Here is a 22,051-nt window from a genome sequence, read left to right on the forward strand (position 1 = left end):
ATTAACAAATTGAAAAAATGATTTGACAAAAACAGACTATCACTGAATCTCAGTAAAACTAAAATAATGCTATTTGGTAACAGAAGAGAAAGTCAAACACAAATACAAATAGACGGAATACAAATCAAAATAGTAAATGAAACCAAATATCTAGGTATAATGATTGATGATAAATTGAACTGGAAACCTCATGTAAAAATATACAACATAAAGTAGCAAGAAATACGTCAATAATGAATAAAGCCAAATATGTTCTAGACCAAAAATCACTTTATATTCTCTACTGCTCGCTAGTGTTACCATATCTGAGTTACTGTGTAGAAATATGTGGAAATAATTACAAAAGTACACTTCATTCACCAACAGTGTTACAAAAAAGATCAGTTAGAATAATACATAATGTTGGATATAGAGAACATACAAACCCTTTATTTATTGAATCAACGATACTGAAATTCCACAACATAGTGGAATTGCAAACAGCTAAAATTATACACAGAGCAAACTATAACCTGCTTCCCAAGAATATACAACAATTCTTCTCGACAAAAGAGGAGAAATATAATCTTAGAGAAAAATGTACTTTAAAACATTTGTATGCACGTACAACACTTAAGACCTTCAGGATATCAGTATGTGGAATTAAAATATGGAATGGATTAAGCAAAGCAATCAAACAATGTACTAATATCATCCACTTCAAGAAACTCTTCAAACTGGAAGTGTTTACAAAGTACAAAAAAGAAGAACCATGATAAACATTCTGATTATATTCACCCATTCATTCTTTCATTCTCAAAATAATCTTACTTATCTCATCGTATGGAATAAAACTTACTTCACCAATTATTTATTTATTTATTTTTATTGTGATTACTTATGGAGTATATTGTAAATACATTGAGAACAGGAAATGAACAACAGTTTTAGCAACTGTTATTTAAAAGAAAAGGGGTAGGATTAAATAATTTCTCCTTCTTCCTACTCCTTTTCGAACATGTTGAAAAGAGAAACTGGAAATTGTGATGTATCATGTTGTATGCTTGCATGTTCCAAATAAACTCAAACTCAAGAACATGGAAATGTGCAGAACAATTATTTGATTTTAACTTAATGTTACCTTCAGTTCAAGACTCAAATGTAAATATCCATCCATCCATCTTCTTCTGCTTATCCGAGGTCGGGTCGCGGGGGCAGCAGCCTAAGCAGGGAAACCCAGACTTCCCTCTCCCCAGCCACTTCGTCCAGCTCCTCCTGGGGGATCCCTAGGCGTTCCCAGGCCAGCCGGGAGACATAGTCTTCCCAATGTGTCCTGGGTCAAACACCTCCCCAGGCAGGCGTGTTCAGGTGGCATCCTGATCAGATGCCCGAACTACCTCATCTGGCTCCTCTCGATGTGGAGGAGCAGCGGATTTACTTTGAGTTCCTCCCGAATGGCAGAGTTTCTCACCCTATCTCTGAGGGAGAGCCCCGTCACCCGGCGGAGGAAGCTCATTTTGGCCGCTTGTACCCGTGATCTTGTCCTTTCGGTCATAAACCACTGCTCATGACCATAGGTGAGGATGGGAATGTAGATCGACCGGTAAATTGAGAGCTTTGCCTTCCGGCTCAGCTCCTTCACCACAACGGGTCGATACAGCGTCCGCATTGATTGATTGATTGATTGGTACTTTTATTAGTAGATTGCACAGTACAGTACATATTCCGTACAATTGACCACTAAATGGTAACACCCGAATAAGTTTTTCAACTTGTTTAAGTCGGGGTCCACGTTAATCAATTCATGGCATTACTGAAGACGCCGCACCAAACCGCCCGTCGACCTCTCGATCCACTCTTCCCTCACTCGTGAACAAGACTCTGAGGTATTTGAACTCGTCCACTTGGGGGAAGATCTCCTCCCCTACCCGGAGATGGCACTCCACCCTTTTTCCGGGCGAGAACCATTGACTTGGACTTGGAGGTGCTGATGTAAATGGAAATGTTTTAAAACATAATTACGTCATAAATGTTTGTCGAGTTTTTTTCAAGTTTATAAGTTATGCAGGCAAAATGTATCATGAATAATTTTGTGATATCTTGAAAACAATCCAATATATTGCATCTGGATTAAAAAGATCTGCGTTGGCCGGGAATCGAACCCGGGTCAACTGCTTGGAAGGCAGCTATGCTAACCACTATACCACCAACGCGATGTAACCCCTGCCTCCTATTTTAATTAATGAAAATTAGCTGATGTCATCTGTTTGACGTATAAATTTACTTTTGTACGGACATTGTTTGAATAAAACACGTAACATATCTAAGAGTGATAACAGTGACGTAATCATTAGGACGCAGGAATGTCTACTCTGTCTCTAACAAGAGTGCGTCGTGAGGTAGCTCAATTATTTGCCAGTCTAAAAAGGTTTTTACATTCACATATTTTTTTTGTGATTAAAAAAAATCTCCCCTATTTAAACATACGTCTTACTAAACCAATTGTTTGATTCAGACTGAAAATAATATAGTCCTAACTTCTAGTCAGGCACGCCGCGGGGGACTATTAGTACGGGAGAGTGGAGTTGATGTTGAGTTGGCAGTTCGGTCCAAATATTTCCAGTGTTTTTATCTACTTGCTTTTTTACTCAGTTAACATGTGCGCGGACGGTTAAATGTTATAACATTTGTTTTTTGCTACTTTGTAGTTGTGTATGAGCCTCCCGCCGACTGCCAAAGTGGCTAACGTGGCGTCTCAGTGTCAGTAATTGAATAAAGACCACCACGGCAATGAGGAAAGGTACGTTCATGTTTATTTGGATTTGATATAATATTGCCCTTTTTTGAAGGTTACAATTAACGAACGCACTCTTATCTCCAGTTAACGTGGTCATTCTTGTGCTGCTTGCCGTGGCTTTCCTGATCATAATACAACGGAATCTTCTTAACCTCAGCGACTTCTTACACAAAGAAATCCGACGTAGGTGCTGGCACGACATGGCCACCATTACACGCCCCTGCCAGTTAACACTTCATCTATCTCCTCCAGATACTGGCGCCATTCTTCCTTTTGAGGCTGAATTATCTCCAGACTTGAGAGTGGACGTGGAGAGGACAGGCGACCAGATCCCTGTTGTCATCAGTGCTGCTGAGGAGAGGCTCGGTGCTGCTGTTGCTGTTATGAACAGCATCTACCACAACACCAAGGCCAATGTTGTCTTCACCATTGTCACCCTGAATGACACAGTGGAACACCTGAAGTAAGGCAGTAGGACAGGTATACTTTGCAACCCATTGAAAACCCCAACACAAACATTTTCTATACAATGTCTGCTCTAACTGGGATGCCAACGGATGGCTTTTTTCTTGCTGTTTGGATGAAAAATGTATCATTACCCTCACGCAGGTAAAACAAACAACAAATGGTTCCACTAGGAGCCTCTTTTCGTATCTTGGACTTACACTTAGACCAGGGGTCGGCAACCTTTACCACTCAAAGAGCCATTTTGACCCGTTTCACAAAATAAAGAAGACAATGGGAGCCGCAACCATTCTCGCGAATGTCAGCTGGTGGTCACCCAGATAACAATAAATAATAAGAGCGTGCTATGAAGCCACTGCCTTAGACACCTTCTTCAATATATACAAACTGCTTGCCAGTCCAGCAGCATGTTGAATGTGGATTCCGCAGATACACGTACGTACACGGCTGCAAGGCATACTGGGTGATACAGATTACACTGAAGGTTGTGATATATAAACAACTTTAACACTCTTAGTAATATACACCACACTGTGAACCCACACCAAACAAGAATGACAAACACATTTCGGGAGAACATCTTCACAGTAACACAACATAAACGCAACACAACAAATACCCAGAATCCTTTGCATCCATGACTCATTCTGACTATGTTATACACACTGCTAGCACCAAACCCCCACCCTCCGTGCGTCGGTTGAGGTGGGCGGAGTTGGGGGCACGGGGGTGTATAATATAGTCAGGAAGAGTCATGGATGAAAAGGATTCTGGGTATTGGTTTTATGTTGTGTTACTGTGAGGATGTTTTCCCGAAACGTGTATGTCATTCTTGTTTGGTGTGGGTTCACAGTGTGGTGCATATTAGTAAGAGTGTTAAAGTTGTTTATATCACAACCTTCAGTGTAACCTGTATCCCCCAGTATGCCTTGCAGCCGTGTACGTGTATCTGCGAAAGCAACATACAACATGTTACTAGACTGGCAAGCATGACGCAGACATCATTGCGTGAAAGGCAGGCGCGATGACATGTAGATGTTGTAGAGGACGTTAAAAGTAAAGCCATCCCGGCACGCCCTTAATGTTGTAGTCCGAGTAAAAATCTGAGAACTTTGACCCCGGGTGATGTCCGGGAGAGGCACCGAAATTCGTAATCCCCCCGTAACAGGCTAGGGGGTCGGCGATTATGCAGCTGAGCCGCATCAGAGTTGCCAAAGAGCCGCATGCGGCCCCGGAACCGCGGGTTGCCGACCCCTGACTTAGACAAACTTTATTGATCCACAAGGGAAAGTGTTCCACACAGTAGCTCAGTTACAAAGGATGGAAAGGATAATGCACATAAGGGCACAACAAGAGGGCAAAAACAAAAGATATAAAGTAGACTAAAAATGTACCATAGTAGCAATATAACATATACCGTATTTCCTTGAATTGCCGCCAGGGCGCTAATTAATTTAAAACCTCTTTTCACTGCTGCGCTTACCAAAGGCATGCGGTAAAACTAAGCATGCGCTAATTATTTTAAAACTTCTCACTCCTGCACTTACCAAAGACATGCAGTAAAAAATAGAGTGTGATGAAAGCTTGGACCTTAAATCCTACCTAATAGCTCTTAATCTTCTTCTCTTTATGCAATTTCAAATTACCGTTATTGAAATCAGCCTCCTCCATTTTGAAAATGATAAATAAATGATAAATGGGTTGTATTTGTATAGCGCTTTTCTACCTTCAAGGTACTCCAAGCACTTTGACACTACTTCCACATTTACCCATTCACACACACATTAACACACTGATGGAGGGAGCTGCCATGCAAGGCGCTAACCAGCACCCATCAGGAGCAAGGGTAAAGTGTCTTGCTCAGGACACAACGGACGTGACGAGGTTGGTACTAGGTGGGGATTGAACCAGGGACCCTCGGGTTGCGCATGGCCACTCCTCCACCACGCCACGCCGTCCCTATATATATATATATATATATACATTAATTTAAAACCTCTTCTCACTCCTGCGCTTATCAAAGGGTTATATATATATATATGTATGTATGTATGTATGTATGTATGTATGTGTATTATATGCGGCTGTAACGCACATAAATGAATGGGCGGCATGGCGTAGTGGGTAGAACGGCCGTGCCAGAAACCTGAGGGTTGCAGGTTCGCTTCCCACCTATTGACATCCAAATCGCTGCCGTTGTGTCCTTGGGCAGGACACTTCACCCTTGCCCCCGGTGCCGCTCATACTGGTGAATGAACAATTGGTGGTGGTCGGAGGGGCCGTAGGCGCAAACTGGCAGCCACGCTTCCATCAGTCTACCCCAGGGCAGCTGTGGCTACAGATGTAGTTTACCACCACCAGGTGTGAATGAATGATGGGTTCCAACTTCTCTGTGAGCGCTTTGAGTATCTAACAATAGAAAAGCGCGATATAAATCTAATTAATTATTATTATTATTATAATTCATACTTGATCAACAGCCATACAGGTCACAGTGAGGGTGGCCGTACATTAACTTTAACACTGTCGCGAATATGGGCCACACTGAACCCACTCCAAACAAGAACATCCGCACCGTAACACAACATAAACACAACAGAACAAATACCCAGAATCCCTTGCAGCACTAACTCTTCAGGGATGCTACAATATCCCCCACTCCGCTACCACCAAACCCCGCCCACCTCAACCCCGAATTCGGAGGTCTCAAGGTTGGCAAGTATGCCAGCAAGGCCTTCTCTGCTGGCCTAACATAACCAGTTAGTGTTCGCCCGTAGGTCGTGACTTTATACCCCGGCCGAGTCATACCAAATGTAAAAATGGGTCCCATTACCTCCCTAGTTGGCACTCAGAATCAAAAGTTAGAATTGGGGGTTAAATCACCAAAATGATTCTCGGGCGCGGCCACTGCTGCTGCTCAATGCTCCCCTCACCTCCCAGGGAGTGAGGGTGATGGGTCCAATGTAGGGGATAATTTCAGCACTTTTACTGTGTGTGTGACAATCATTAAAAAGAAAGAAAGAAATCCTGATTATAATTGAAGATACAAGTATTTTCTAATGTACTTTCCCTAAATATCCAAAAGTATTCATATTCTCTTGTCATATTATGCTCCTTCCAGCGGTGTTGTTTTTAGGTTATAGAGTTTTTATCCAATCTGCATTCAGCTAGCTTATGTTGCCGTGCTGTACGAAATCCGCCCGAGGCCTTCAGGATCAACAATGCGGTGCACTTTAAGTGAACGGACACAAACATTTGACAGACGTTTGCAATAGCCCATCAGATCATGAGTTGTTGTCAGTAAGGCCTTCCAGCTGTCCTAAGACAGATATACTTTGTGATATTATGAGCTATGTAACATAAGAACTCCATTACCCAACATGCCACAGTAGTGAAGAGCATGCACAGTAGCCCTGTTTAGCCACACCGGCAGAAGGACGTTTTTGATGAGCATGCTGTGGAGTTAAAGTTAAGAACTCAGCCAACACGCCTCGTCTTTATCTTGTACGATTAGACAAGACAGCACATATATTTGCCAGGCCGTTTTCAAGAAGGATATTTAAAGAGAAACCCCGGAAGCTCGAATGGGTTTTACAAATTGCAGATATTTTATTTCTTTTTTTTTTTTTCCAGGTTTAATATGTTTTTTGCAATTCTAATTTTGACAGTAGTACATAATATATGTTTTTTATTGCTGGTGCGGTTTTATTCATTCTTAATGCGCCATAAAATAACCAGTTTTGTACACTGTTGCGGTTGTTTAATGCCCAGTCTTGAACAAATGTGTATCTGTATAGTATTTCTCCAGCAATGGTCATTTTGTGACATAAATGACGGTATTTTGAGAGGTAATCATTGGACACAGGACATCACTGAAGGCCTCGGTGGGAAACACACGGCCCGCCACCAATATAAATATTAGTTGTGTGTGTCCATATATAGTAAATATGATGAATATAAAATATATATAATTGTCACAAGTTTGTGAGAGTTCAACTCCTACCATGTTTAAGTTTTGTAATCAATCAGAAATATGAGGCAGTTGATACATGGATAAGTGTGGAGAAAGTGTTTTACACGCACTCTAATAGATTCAAATGGTTGTAATTTGGAATTTTTTATGGTGTTTGGTCATTTTTCATAAAATCCACAAAGTTTGGTGCGCAGGTTGTGTTTTTTTAAGTGTGACCATGTGTGTTGACTTTTTGTGTTGGTTGCATTGTGTTGGTTGTCATTTAAAGGTTGTTTGGATTGCGTCATATGCATAAATGCGGTGCTATTAAATCAAAAAGCATTATGGGTCATTGATCTGATTTACTTACTTACAATCTGCAGCATTTGTAGACTGTCTGGTATTTCAGATTATTTTGAAAGCTATCCGGGTAATGCTTTATTGAACTGATGCCGTCTCCCAGGCCATATTGAGGACACTGGTGGGCCTTAGTTTGACTAGTCATTATCAGACCCCAACCTTAAAGCCTCTTTTGGAAGGAGATTCTTATAATTTAAAGTGAAGTAATGATAGTTGATACAGTAAGGAAAATTTGTTCGCAATTCATCATCGCCCATCTGTCATTTTAAGTGAAGTAATGACAGTTAAATTTGTGATGGTGAGTAGCAGTTGTCGCCGCCAGGCTCCGCCCATCACAATTGTGTACCAATAGGTAGTGACCCAGTTGGCACTTCAGGGTGTCATTTGAATCTGAGCTTGTGGAGCCAAGTTATTAAATGTTAAAAGTTTTGTGGAGAACCATTAGTTAAAAGTTTGGCGCTTTGCCATGCCCACATCCCACGGCGTAGGCCAAATTCCTTAATTTCCAGCATCGCCCATTTGTTTAGTCTCCGTCATTTTAACCGTGTTTGTTCAACGTCCCTGGGAGGAGTTTGTTAAAGCACGACCCCTGTTTTTAGCCTAAAAATAGCAGATAGAAACAAAGGTGCTTTTAAATATGGATTCTTGGAACGTCTCCAGGGATTTTTGTGACAGTATGTGAATCTGGTGGCAGGGGCCCATTTTTTCAATTTGGAAATGTTGTCTTCCTGAACACCACAATGTAAAATTTTATCGCCAGACCTGATGAACTGTGAACATTTGGTGAGTTTCCATGCATGTCAAGGACCTCCATAAAGGCCTTGAAACGTATAGAAGAATAAACGCAAAGGCCCTAATTGTATTAATGACAATTCATACCATTTTTACGTGAAATACAGTGACTAGCATGGTAAAGGCAGAATCACACATACAGCCCATCAGAGAAGACACCTTTTTTAATTTGGGATTGTTTATCACAAGGGCATGGCTGAGTGTTCCCAAACTACAACACATCAAATACAAGATGGTTGTCTTCCAGCCTGAGCTGCTCATCGGGAAGGTAGCTACAGACCCTCAGCTGGCGGATACTACCAAACCGGTGAGGGTGTTCATCCTACACAGTTCATCCTTAAACTTTTTTGCAACCTTTGCTCACATGTTCTGTCTTTTTAGTTGACCTTTGCCAGATATTATTTGCCTTCTTACCTGCCTGAGGTGGAGAAAGCCATCTATTTGGACGATGACATCATCGTGCAAGGTGAGACACAAATATGAACGTATTGTGTGAATGTCCAGGCATTCACACAAATACAATTCTACATCATACAACAATTATTTATTATTATTGTATGACTGTCCAAGCATTCACACATTCAATTCTACACCATAAAATCATTATTTATTTTTATTGTGTGAATGTCCAAAAATTCAAACAAATACAATTATACACCATAAAATCATTATTTATTATTATTATTATTGTGTGAATATCCAAGCATTCACACAAATACAATTCTACACCAAAAAAAAAGATGTATTATTATTATTGCTTGAATGTCCAAGTATTCAAACAAATACAATTCTACTCCAAAAATAATAATTTTTTATTGTGTGAATGTCCAAGCATTCACATAATGATTTTTTTAAGTGTAGAATTTTATTTATTATTATTATTACTAATATTATTATTATTCAATCAATCAATGTTTATTTATATAGCCCTAAATCACCAGTGTCTCAAAGGGCTGCACAAACCACAACGACATCCTCGGTAGAGTCCACATAAGGGCAAGGAAAACTCACCCCAGTGGGATGTCGGTGACAGTGACAATGATGACTATGAGAAACCTTGGAGAGGACCGCATATGTGGGCAACCTGCAACCCTCAATTTGCTGGCACGGCTGCTCTACCAACCGAGCTATACCGCCCCACAAGTTGTCACCTCATCGCAGGGCCAACACACATAGACAGACAACATTCACACTCACATTCACACACTAGGGCCAATTTGGTGTTGCCAATCAACCTATCCCCAGGTACATGTCTTTGGAAGTGGGAGGAAGCCGGAGTACTTGGTATTCAAACAAATACAATTCTACACGAAAAAAAAATCATTATTATTGTTGTGTGAAGAATGTCCAAACATTCACATAATACAATTCTTCACCAACAACAATCATCTATTATTATTCAGTGAATTTTCAAGCATTCACACAAATACAATTCTACACCAAAAAAAATATTTTTTTGGTATTATTATTATTATTATTGTTATTATTATTAGTGTGAATGTCCAAGCATTCAAACAAATACAATTCTACACCAAAAATAATCTATTTTGTTAGTATTATTGTGTGAATGTCCAAGCATTCACACAAATACAAATCTACTCCCCAAAAAATATTTAATTGTATTAATATTCTGTGAATATCCAAGCATTTAACTTTTTTAAAGTTCCAACACTAACCCATTTATATCATCTAGGACAGGGGTTGGCAACCTTTACCACTCAAAGAGCAATTTTGACCCGTTTCACAAAATAAAGAAAACAATGGGAGCCAAAAACTCTTTTGAAATTTAAAATTAAATAACACAGCATACAGAGTTTTTTTTACTTTGTGCTATGTATAAACCAGGGATCTCAGACATGCGGCCTGCACCTTAATATGAAAATTTAATGATAGTGGGGCCCGCAAGTTTTATATGAATGCCGCTTGACAGCACCACACTTGCTAACCCTCCTGAATATTCCGAGAGTCTACCGAATGTCAGACCAACTATTCTCACGAAAGTTTACAGGATTTCCCTCGATCAACAATAACAAGTGTATCCTATGAAGGCACTGCCTATGGCGCCCTCCTCAACACATTGAATCAGTTTGTCGTATGAGGCTTCTGCAGACATACGCTAAAGATTGCAAGGCATACTTGTACAACAGCCATACAGGTTACACTGAAGGTTGTGATGTAAACAACTTTAACACTCTTACTAATATGCGCTACACTGTGAACCCACACCAAACAAGAATGACAAACACATTTCGGGAGAACATCGGCACTGTTACACAACATAAACACAAAAGAACAAAAACCCAGAATTCCATGCATCCCTACTCTTCCGGGCTCCATTATCCACCCCCGCTAGCACCAAATCCCCCAAACCCCTCCGTGCGTTGGTTGAGGTTGGGGGGGAGCGGGTTTTTTTACTATCGCGGGTATATAATGGAGTAGGGATGCATTGGATTCTGGGTGTTTTTTCTTTTATGTTTATTTTGTGTTGCAGTGCCGATGTTATCCCGAAATTTGTTTGTCATTCTTGTTTGGTGTGTGTTCACAGTGCGGCGCATATTAGTAAGAGTGTTAAAGTGGTTTATATTACAACCCTCTGTATAACCTGTATGGCTGTTGACTAAGTATGGCTTGCAGTCACTTTCGTATATTAAGAGAGGCTAAATATAAAATGTAATCAGTCGGCACGCAGATCGCGTGGTGTAAAAGCGGGCGCGACGACATGTTATAGAGGAGGTTAAAGGCATTGCCATCACTGCACACCCTCATTATGAAGTCCAGGTGAAAATTGGAGATCGTTTTCCCCGGGTGATTTCTGAGAGTGGCACTAAAATCTGGAAACCTCCCGGAATAATCGTTGGGGTCGGCAATTTAGCAGCTGAGCCCCATCAGAGTGATTAAAGAGCTGCGGTTTGCCGACCCCTGATCTAGGACAATTGTGCCAGTATCAATATTTTTTTAAAAATCCTGTTTTTCCCGAAATTACCAAATTTCTAAGAAATTCCCATTCAAATGAATATAATATAATCATAAATCTACAATACCTTAAATTCTCAAAATTTTGCGCCATTTTTAAACCCGATTCCGACCTTTCAAACATCTACACGCACTACTTTTCTAATATATCGAGCACAAAACACGTTTTCCCGGAATTTCCAAGAATTTCTCCCCATTGACGATGAATGGGCAGTTTACACACTTTTCTATATCCCACATTTCTTAGCCGATTAGAACCATTTTAACATCCACACTCTACTCACCCTGGACATTCATCCCAGCTTGTTTCCCAGTTTTAATAATTCCCTGATTGCCAGGAATTTCCTCCATTGAAAATGAATGGACGATATTCAAACTTCTCCATATCCCACATTTCTCAACCGATTTGAACCGTTCCAACAACCCCACACTCCACTCACCTTGGTTATTTAAGCATTTCAGTTCCGCTCACGTGTATCGGCGGTTCCTACCAGAATTGCAAATTCTAGTTCCATGTGTTCTGCCAGTAAAACTGACCCATCATTTTGCTTTCAGGGGATATTAAAGAGCTTTATGAAAGCAGTTTAAAATCTGGACATGCAGCAGCCTTCTCTGACGACTGCGATTCAGCTTCCACTAAAGGCATCATTCGAGGGGCGGGAAATCAGGTGGGAACCTCTTACAGTATTTACTGCTTGTCCGCATCAGTAGGCATGATCCAATAATGACACAAATAACTTGTCTTTCGGCTAAGCTTATTGATATTATGGTTGGTGGTATGTAACTATTAGCTGGCACGTACAGAACACATGTAGGAGTCACTGGAACACCTTGCAGGATGTGATGGCTGCCTTTCACATTTGAGCAAGTACGGTACCAATTCTCCATATTTGGGAATCCATACCTATTTTTGGTGTGGGTTAATAAATGTTAATAAATAAAAATATAGATATTAGATAATTGGCGTTTTGACATGTATCAATATTAGCTTTCTTCTATAGGTATTAGCCAATAAAAAAAACAAAATTTTGACTATGGTGCATTATTTTATGTGGCCCGTTGCATTATTTTGTGATATGCTGTATTTTTTTATGTGATATGCAGCATTATTTCATGTGATATGTCACATTATTTTAAGTGGCCAGCATCATTTTTTTATATGTTGCATTATTTTATGTGGCCTGTTGAATTATTTTGTGATATGGCGCATTATTTTATGTGATATGCAGCTTTATTTCATGTGATATGTCACATTATTTAATGTGATATATCACATTTTATGTGGCCTGTTAAATAATTTTGTGATGTAGGGCATTATTTTATGTGATATGCCACATTATTTTTCATTTACAATGCTGCATTATTTTATGTTGCCCGTTGCACTGTTTTATGTGACATGCAGCATTATTTAATGTGATATGCAGCATTATTTTATGTGATATATCACATAAAATAATGTGACATATCACATTAAATAATGCTGCATGTCACGTTATTTTAAGTGGCCAGCATCATTATTTTATGTGATTTGCCGTATTATTTTAAGTGGCCCGCTTCATCATTATATGTCAAAATATGTCAAATTATTTTATGTGGCCCATTGCATTATTTTGTGATATGGCACATTACTTTATGTGGCACACTTCAATATTATATGTGATAGGCCGTATTATTTTATGTGAAATGTCACATTATTAATGTGATATACCACATTATTTTATGTCATATACCACATTATTTTATGTGATATGCTACATCATTTTATGTGATATGCCAAATTATTTTATGAGACATGTCACATTATTTTATGTGATATGTCACATTGTTTCATGTGATATGCCAAATTATTTTATGTGATATGTCACATTATTTTAAGTGGCCAGCATCATTGTTTCATGTGATATGCAGCATTATTTCATGTGATGTGTCACATTATTTTATGTGATATGCCGCGTTATTTTACGTGGCCTGTTGAATTATTTTGTGATATGGCGCATTATTTTAAGTGGCAAGCTTCAATATTTTATGTGATAAGTCGTATTATTTTATGTGATATGTCACGTTATTTTAAGTGGCCAGCATCATTTTTTTATATGTTGCATTATTTTATGTGGCCTGTTGAATTATTTTGTGATATGGCGCATTATTTTATGTTGCACGCTTCAATATTTTATGTGATAGGCCGTATTATTTTACGTGGTATGCTACATTATTTAATGTGGCCTGTTAAATTATTTTGTGATGTAGCGCATTATTTTATGTGATATACCACATTATTTTATGTGAAATGCTACATTATTTTATGTGATATACCACATTATTTTATGTGATATACCACATTATTTTATGTGATATGCTGCATTATTTTATGTGATATGTCACATTATTTTAAGTGGCCAGCATCATTATTTCATGTGTCTATCTGTGTTGGCCCTGCGATGAGGTGGCGACTTGTCCAGGGTGTACCCCGCCTTCCGCCCGATTGTAGCTGAGATAGGCGCCAGCGCCCCCCGCGACCCCGAAAGGGAATAAGCGGTAGAAAATGGATGGATGGATGGATGCCACATTATTTTAAGTGGCCTGCTACATTATTTTATGTGTCACATTGCATTATTTTGTGATATGGCGCGTTATTTTGAATGGCACGCTTCAATATTTTATGTGATAGGCACTATTATTTTATGTGATATGTCACATTATTAATGTGATATGGAGCAATATTTAATGTGATATGCCGCGTTATTTCAAGGGGCCAGATTCATTATTTTATGTGGTATGCCACATTATTAATGTGATATGCTACATTATATTATGTGAAAGATCATGTTATTTTATGTGATATGCCACATTATTTAGTGTGATTGACCATATTATTTTTTGTGGTATGCTACCCCGCCTTCCGCCCGATTGTAGCTGAGATAGGCGCCAGCGCCCCCCGCGACCCCAAAAGGGAATAAGCGGTAGAAAATGGATGGATGGATGGATGCTACATTATTTTATGTGATACGCCACAATATTTTATGTAATAGGCTGTGTTATTTTACATGGCCCGCCGTATCATTTTGTCACATTATTTAATGTGGCCTGCTGCATCATTTTTGTGGCCCACAAAAAAAGATATAAAATAAAGCACTTTCTGGCTAAATGTATTATTATGATTTATAAATATATATATATTATTATTTCAACATGTCCTGCATCCAATTGCCTTTTTTGCGGATACTTGAATATTGTCTGATTCTGCAACAGCAAAGCAGCTTTGTCATCCATCAATCTGTTAGTACAAATTATGGTTATCAAAAATAGTTTGTTATGCAAATGAAGCTATCAAACATTTATATTCTTACATAGTCACTGTTACACACGGCCCCATGAGGGCAGCCATCATTGCGATGTGGCCCTCGATAAAAACGAGTTTGAGACACCCGTTGTAAGGTTTGTACTTTTCACACACCCTGCTTACAAAATTTGGAGGTGTTGAAATTTTCCATGCAAAACTGCTAATGCTAATTGTTAGCATGCATGTCTATAGCAAATCCTATTAAGCATTGAAGCTTAAGGGTGGCTGTGTAAAACTGAACTGGCTGCAAAATAAACAAAAACAGAATGCTGGACGACAGCAAAGACATACAGCATGTGGCGCAGACGGCTTCCACAAAGTACATCCGTACATGACATGCCAATCATCAACAAAATGGAAGCGCAAGACAAGAACTAAAACACTACACACAGAAAAACAGCAAAAAACTCCAAATAAGTGACGGCGTGATGTGACAGGTGGTGACAGTACACCTACTTTGAGACAAGAGCTATAGTGTTGCATGCGTGGTTATGGTTTGAATTCATATTCAACAATTGCGAGAACAACTTTTTACTGTCAAAAATCCTCGAAAAAATTGTTGCGGAGCAGTTAAATGAACACTTAGCGTCTAACAATCTATGTGAAACCTTTCAATCCGGTTTCAGGGCAAATCACTCTATGGAGACAGCCCTCGCAAAAATGACTAATGATCTATTGCTAACGATGGATGCTGATGCGTCATCTATGTTGCTGCTCCTCGATCTTAGCGCTGCTTTCGATACTGTCGATCATAATATTTTATTAGAACGTATCAAAACACGAATTGGTATGTCAGACTTAGCCCTGTCTTGGTTTAACTCTTATCTTACTGATAGGATGCAGTGTGTCTCCCATAACAATGTGACCTCGGACTACGTTAAGGTAACGTGTGGAGTTCCCCAGGGTTCGGTCCTTGGCCCTGCACTCTTCAGCATCTACATGCTGCCGCTAGGTGACATCATACGCAAATACGGTGTTAGCTTTCACTGTTATGCTGATGACACCCAACTCTACATGCCCCTAAAGCTGACCAACACGCCGGATTGTAGTCAGTTGGAGGCGTGTCTTAATGAAATTAAACAATGGATGTCCGCTAACTTTTTGCAACTCAACGCCAAAAAAACGGAAATGCTGATTATCGGTCCTGCTAGATACCGAACTCTATTTAATAATACAACTCTAACATTTGACAACCAACCAATTAAACAAGGCGACACGGTAAAGAATCTGGGTATTATCTTCGACCCAACTCTCTCCTTTGAGGCACACATTAAAAGCGTTACTAAAACGGCCTTCTTTCATCTCCGTAATATCGCTAAAATTCGCTCCATTCTGTCCACTAAAGACGCTGAGATCATTATCCATGCGTTTGTTACGTCTCGCCTCGATTACTGTAATGTATTATTTTCGGGTCTCCCCATGTCTAGCATTAAAAGATTACAGTTGGTACAAAATGCGGCTGCTAGACTTTTGACAAGAACAAGAAAGTTTGATCACATTACGCCTGCACTGGCTTCCTGTGCACTTAAGATGTGACTTTAAGGTTTTACTACTTACGTATAAAATACTACACGGTCTAGCTCCATCCTATCTTGCCGATTGTATTGTACCATATGTCCCGGCAAGAAATCTGCGTTCAAAGGACTCCGGCTTATTAGTGATTCCCAAAGCCCAAAAAAAGTCTGCGGGCTATAGAGCGTTTTCCGTTCGGGCTCCAGTACTCTGGAATGCCCTCCCGGTAACAGTTCGAGATGCCACCACAGTAGAAGCATTTAAGTCTCACCTTAAAACTCATTTGTATACTCTAGCCTTTAAATAGACTCCCTTTTTAGACCAGTTGATCTGCCGTTTCTTTCTTCTATGTCCCACTCTCCCTTGTGGAGGGGGTCCGGTCCGATCCGGTGGCCATGTACTGCTTGCCTGTGTATCGGCTGGGGACATCTCTGCGCTGCTGATCCGCCTCCGCTTGGGATGGTTTCCTGCTGGCTCCGCTGTGAACGGGACTCTCACTGCTGTGTTGGATCCGCTTTGGACTGGACTCTCGCGACTGTGTTGGATCCATTATGGATTGAACTTTCACAGTATCATGTTAGACCCGCTCGACATCCATTGCTTTCCTCCTCTCCAAGGTTCTTATAGTCATCATTGTCACCGACGTCCCACTGGGTGTGAGTTTTCCTTGCCCTTATGTGGGCCTACCGAGGATGTCGTAGTGGTTTGTGCAGCCCTTTGAGACACTAGTGATTTAGGGCTATATAAGTAAACATTGATTGATTGATTGATGTAATGTTTTCTGCAAGGGGTGTGCCTCTGGATTTTTTCAATTACAAAATGTGCCTTTGCTCAGAAAAGGTTGAAAAACACTGATTAGAAAAGAGGCCCTCTAACAATGTGTTGTTTGGATTCAGAATAACTACATAGGTTTCCTGGACTTCAAGAAGAAGTCCATTAAGCAACTGGGGATGAGGGCCAACACCTGCTCCTTCAACCCGGGAGTCATGGTCGCCAACTTGACCGAGTGGAGGAATTTGAACATCAGTGGTCAGCTGGAGCTCTGGATGCAGCTCAACATGCAGTCAGTAGCTCTCTTTATTCACCACGCCGCACAGAAGCGGCCATCGTTCACTTTTCTGCCAGATTGGATCATGTTTGCCTTCCCTTCTTCCCCCACAGAGAGGATCTGTGGGGTAAAACGCTGGCAGAGAGCATCAGCACTCCTCCTCTCCTCATAGTTTTTTACAAACGTCACTCCACACTTGACCCCATGTGGCACCTCAGGCACCTTGGTAAGTACACTTGGAAAATCCGTGTGTGTGTGTGAACACATAAATATATACACGTGTGTGTGTGTGTGTGTGTATATATGTATATGTGTTTTGTGTGTATATATATGTGTGTGTGTATGTATATATATATATATATATATATATATATATATATATATATATATATATATATATATACACTATACATTGGGGCAAAAAAGTATTTAGTCAGCCACCGATTGTGCAAGTTCTCCCACTTAAATAAATGACAGGTCTGTAATTTTCTTCATAGGTACACTGAAGAAAACTGAGAGACAGAATGTGGGGGAAAAAATCCAGGAATTCATATTGTAGGAATTTTAAATAATTTATTTGTAAATTATAGTGGAAAATAAGTGTTTGGTCAATAACAAAAATACTTTGTAATATAACCTTTTTTGGCAATAACAGAGGTCAAACGATTACTAAAGGTCTTTACCAGGTTTGCACACACAGTAGCTGGTATTTTGGCCCATTTCTCCATGCAGATCTTCTCGAGAGCATTGATGTTTTTTGGTTGTCGCCGAGCAACACAGACTTTCAAATCCCTCCACAGATTTTCTATGGGGTTGAGGTCTGGAGACTGGCTAGGCCACTCCAGGACTTTCAAATGCTTCTTATGGAGCCACTCCTTTGTTGCCCGGGCGGTGTGTTTGGGATCATTGTCATGCTGAAAGACCCAGACACGTTTCATCTTCAAAGCTCTCACTGAAGGAAGGAGGTTTTGGCTCAAAATCTCACGATACATGGCCCCATTCATTCTTTCCTTAACACGGATCAGTCGTCCTGTACCCTTAGCAGCAAAACAGCCCCAAAGCATGATGTTTCCACCCCCATGCTTCACAGTAGTTATGGTGTTCTTGGGATGCAACTCGGTATTCTTCTTCCTCCAAACACGACGAGTTGAGTTTATACCAAAAAGTTCTATTTTGGTTTCATCTGACCACATGACATTCTCCCAATCCTCTGCTGTATCATCCATGTGCTCTCTGGCAAACTTAAGACGGGCCTGGACATGCACTAGCTTAAGCAAGAGGACACGTCTGGCACTGCAGGGTTTGATTCCCTGTTGGCGTAGTGTGTTACTGATTGTAACCTTTGTTACTTTGGTCCCAGCTCTCTGCAGGTCTTTCACAAGGTCCCCCCGTGTGGTTCTGGGATTTTTGCTCACCGTTCTCATGATCATTTTGACCCCACAGGATGAGATCTTGTGTGGAGCCCAGATCGAGGGAGATTATCGTGGTCTTGTATGTCTTCCATTTTCTGATAATTGCTCCCACAGTTGATTTTTTTCACACCAAGCTGCTTGCCTATTGTAGCTTCCCAGTCTGGTGCAGGTCTACAATTCTTTTCCTGGTGTCCTTCAACAGCTCTTTGGTCTTGGCCATAGTGGAGTTTGGAGTCTGACTGTTTGAGGCTGTGGACAGGTGTCTTTTATACAAATAACGAGTTCAAACAAGTGCCATTAATACAGGTAACGAGTGGAGGACAGAAGAGCTTCTTAAAGAAGAAGTTACAGGTCTGTGAGAGCCAGAGATCTTCCTTGTTTAAGGTGACCAAATACTTATTTTCCACCATAATTTAAAAATAAATTCTTAAAAATTCCTACAATGTGAATTCCTAGATTTTTTTTCTTCTTCACATTCTGTCTCACAGTTGAAGTGTACCTATGATGAAAATTACAGACCCCTGTCATCATTTGTGTGGCTGACTAAATACTTTTTTGCCCCACTGTATTTATGTGCGTGTGTGTGTGTGTGTGTGCGTACATATATATATATATATATATATATATATATATATATATATATATATATATATATATATATATATATATATACACACACACACATACTGTACACACACGCACAGTCATGGTCAATAGTTTACATACACTTGTAAAGAACATAATGTCATGGCCAACGTTCCCTCTCAGGTATGCGCCTGTGCAATTGCACACTGCTCACGCGTCCTCTGCGCACGGCAAATCTAGGCCGCGCACAAAAAACGCATGACAGTGTGCACGTCTGCTGTCGCTCACATGTGCGCCACTGAATGCTCAAGGAGTTTTGCCGTTTCCTCACACATATGAAAAATTGGAGGGAATATTGGTCATGGCTGTCTTGAGTTTCCAATAATTTCTACAACTCTTATTTTTGTGTGATAGAGTGATTGGAGCACATACTTGTTGGTCACAAAAAACATTCATGAAGTTTGGTTCTTTTATGAATTTATTATGGGTCTACTGAAAATGTGGGCAAATCTGCTGGGTCAAATGTATACATAAGTAGGGTTGTCCCGATTCGATATTTGGATTGGATTGTCCGCCGATATTTGCCAAAAAAAGCACATCGGCAAGGTGTGGGAAAATGCCGATCCAGATCCAGTTTTTGAAAAAACTCAAGTGTTTTCCAACACACCGATTTAAATAATACATTCCACTCTTCTGCTGCTCCCTAAACCCTGTTCCGCATTTTCCAGAACACCTTCAAAACATCCACAGGTCTGTGTTCTTTCTAACCGTTCAGACGGCCGTGTGAATTAAAAGTTACGGTAAAAATGTCAGCTGTGTGGGATTATTTTATCCTACAAAACGAAAAAGATGAAGAGGTGGAGTGCAAAACATGCCACAATAATGTCAAGCGTGGTGGTAAAGTTGTAAGATATTTTAATGACTCTTGCGAGTGAGAGGCTTTTTAGCACTCATCATTGATGAACACAGGAGCAGGCTGACAGCTGAACATCTTGAAATGCTCGTCTTTGATAGAAAGAATCTCCCCATTATGCTTTGACTTCAATTCTTTGCTCCCCCTGACTGGGGCAAACAATGGAAGGGAGTGTGTAGATCTATATATATATATTTTTTTTTTTTCAAGTTTACACTTGTTCAAGAGCAAGTATTGATGTTGAGTTATAGACATTTTATCCCACTCAGGTTGTTTGTGTCTTGCTTTTTTTAATGTTTACAGCATTATTTGCACTTTATACTGTTCACTTTTTTACTGTTTAATGATGCCATTTCTGTTTGTCATGTATAATTTTTGATATTTTGTGTTTATCCTTGAATACCAACTATTGTGTATTATTCAAACTCACCTAATTTAGCTGGTTAGTTATCAAGAGTACTAAAATCCTTTTCAGCATGAATCTGACGACTAAGTAGGCTAAATAACTTTAAACTTTAATACATGCTCAGATAGGCCAGTATCGGACGGTATCAGATCGGAAGTGCAAAAATAATATCGGTATCGGATCAGAAGTGCAAAAAACTGGATCGGGACATCCCTAACATACAGCAATGTTAATATTTAATAATAATTATGAAACGCTTTTGGTAGCCATCCACAAGCTTCTGCTTGAATTTTTGACCACTCTTATTGACTCATGATTTTCATGAATGTTTTCTTGTGACCAACAAGAACAGTATGTGCTCCAATTACATCAAAATAAGTTGTAGGAATTATTGGAAACTCAAGACAGCCATGATCTTTACGACTATGTAGTTGTGTATATATTTACAGTCTATATAAGAATATGCTGATTAAACGGGGAATAGTTTATGTTAGTTTCCTTTGTCAGTTAGGCAACAATAAAAAATTATTATTTGTAATATTTGATACTTTTAATCATGACAATGTTTTCCAGGCATGACAGGTGCCGGAAGCCGCTACTCGCCACAGTTTGTAAAAGCAGCCAAACTCCTCCACTGGAACGGCCACTACAAGCCTTGGGGGAGAGGCTCCTCCTTCACCGAGGTGTGGGACAAGTGGTTCATCGCAGATCCCACGGGAAAGTTTCATCCCGTCCGAAAACACCCGGGGGAGAAATAAGACAATGAAACACGCCTCTGTTGGGATATCTCAGGAGCGCAAGTGCAGACGCTAAAACTTTCCATTGCCATCATCATCCTGAGTATTAACACAATCTGTCAATACATTGAAGCATTTTTTTTTAAATTAATAAGTCAGTCGTTGGCTTAAATTCTAACATCTTTAGGTAAGCCTCCTCTCAACATGTAGGATTATCTGACGCATTTGTTCGGGCTCATTTCTTTTTCCATATCAATTTGACATGACCTCATTTCAATACTTCCTGTGGAAAGGTTGTCTTTTAAAATAAGTCATTTGTACCAGTCTTACATTATGGTTTATTTCCCAGCTGTTACAATGTGGTTGTAATATTGACTTAAATATGCAAACCACTAAAGCAAACACTTGCACAAATATTTCACACCGATGTAAATGTCATTTTATTTTTTGAATAAATTTTGCATATTTGTCTTGAACCTCTCTGCTGGTATTGTGGATCCACCGGAGTCGGCAACCTTTACCACTCTTAAGAGCCATTTTGACCCGTTTCACAAAATAAAGAAAACAATGGGAGCCACAAAACTCTTGAAATTTAAAATGAAATAACACGGCGTAGAAAGTTATATTTTTGCTTTGTGCTATGGACAAACCAGGGGTCTCAAACATGTGGCCCGCACCTTAATATGAAAATGTATTAGTGCAGCCCGTGAGTTTCATTTAGATGCCGCTTGACATCACATTTGCCAACCATCCCAATTTTTCCGTGAGACACCCGAATTT

At 39.9% G+C, this 22,051-nt stretch overlaps 1 protein-coding gene and 1 non-coding gene across 2 annotated transcripts; one reads left to right on the forward strand and one right to left on the reverse strand.

Annotated features, from left to right (window-relative positions):
• Positions 1-2,120: 2,120 nt before the first annotated feature.
• Positions 2,121-2,192, reverse strand: trnag-ucc (transfer RNA glycine (anticodon UCC)). Its single transcript has one exon. It is a non-coding gene; the product is annotated as a tRNA-Gly (tRNA).
• A 322-nt stretch (positions 2,193-2,514) lies between these two features.
• glt8d1 (glycosyltransferase 8 domain containing 1) lies at positions 2,515-21,747 on the forward strand. Its single transcript, XM_061922652.1, has 9 exons — positions 2,515-2,779; positions 2,861-2,959; positions 3,029-3,239; positions 8,535-8,652; positions 8,727-8,811; positions 11,874-11,986; positions 17,067-17,233; positions 17,332-17,444; positions 21,108-21,747. The coding sequence occupies exons 1-9, from the start codon at positions 2,770-2,772 to the stop codon at positions 21,290-21,292; spliced, it is 1,101 nt and encodes a 366-aa protein (XP_061778636.1). The 5' UTR covers positions 2,515-2,769; the 3' UTR covers positions 21,293-21,747.
• The last annotated feature ends 304 nt before the right edge of the window (positions 21,748-22,051 follow it).

The sequence above is a fragment of the Nerophis ophidion genome, linkage group LG16 (assembly GCF_033978795.1).
Source record: "Nerophis ophidion isolate RoL-2023_Sa linkage group LG16, RoL_Noph_v1.0, whole genome shotgun sequence".
Classification (NCBI taxonomy): domain Eukaryota; kingdom Metazoa; phylum Chordata; class Actinopteri; order Syngnathiformes; family Syngnathidae; genus Nerophis; species Nerophis ophidion.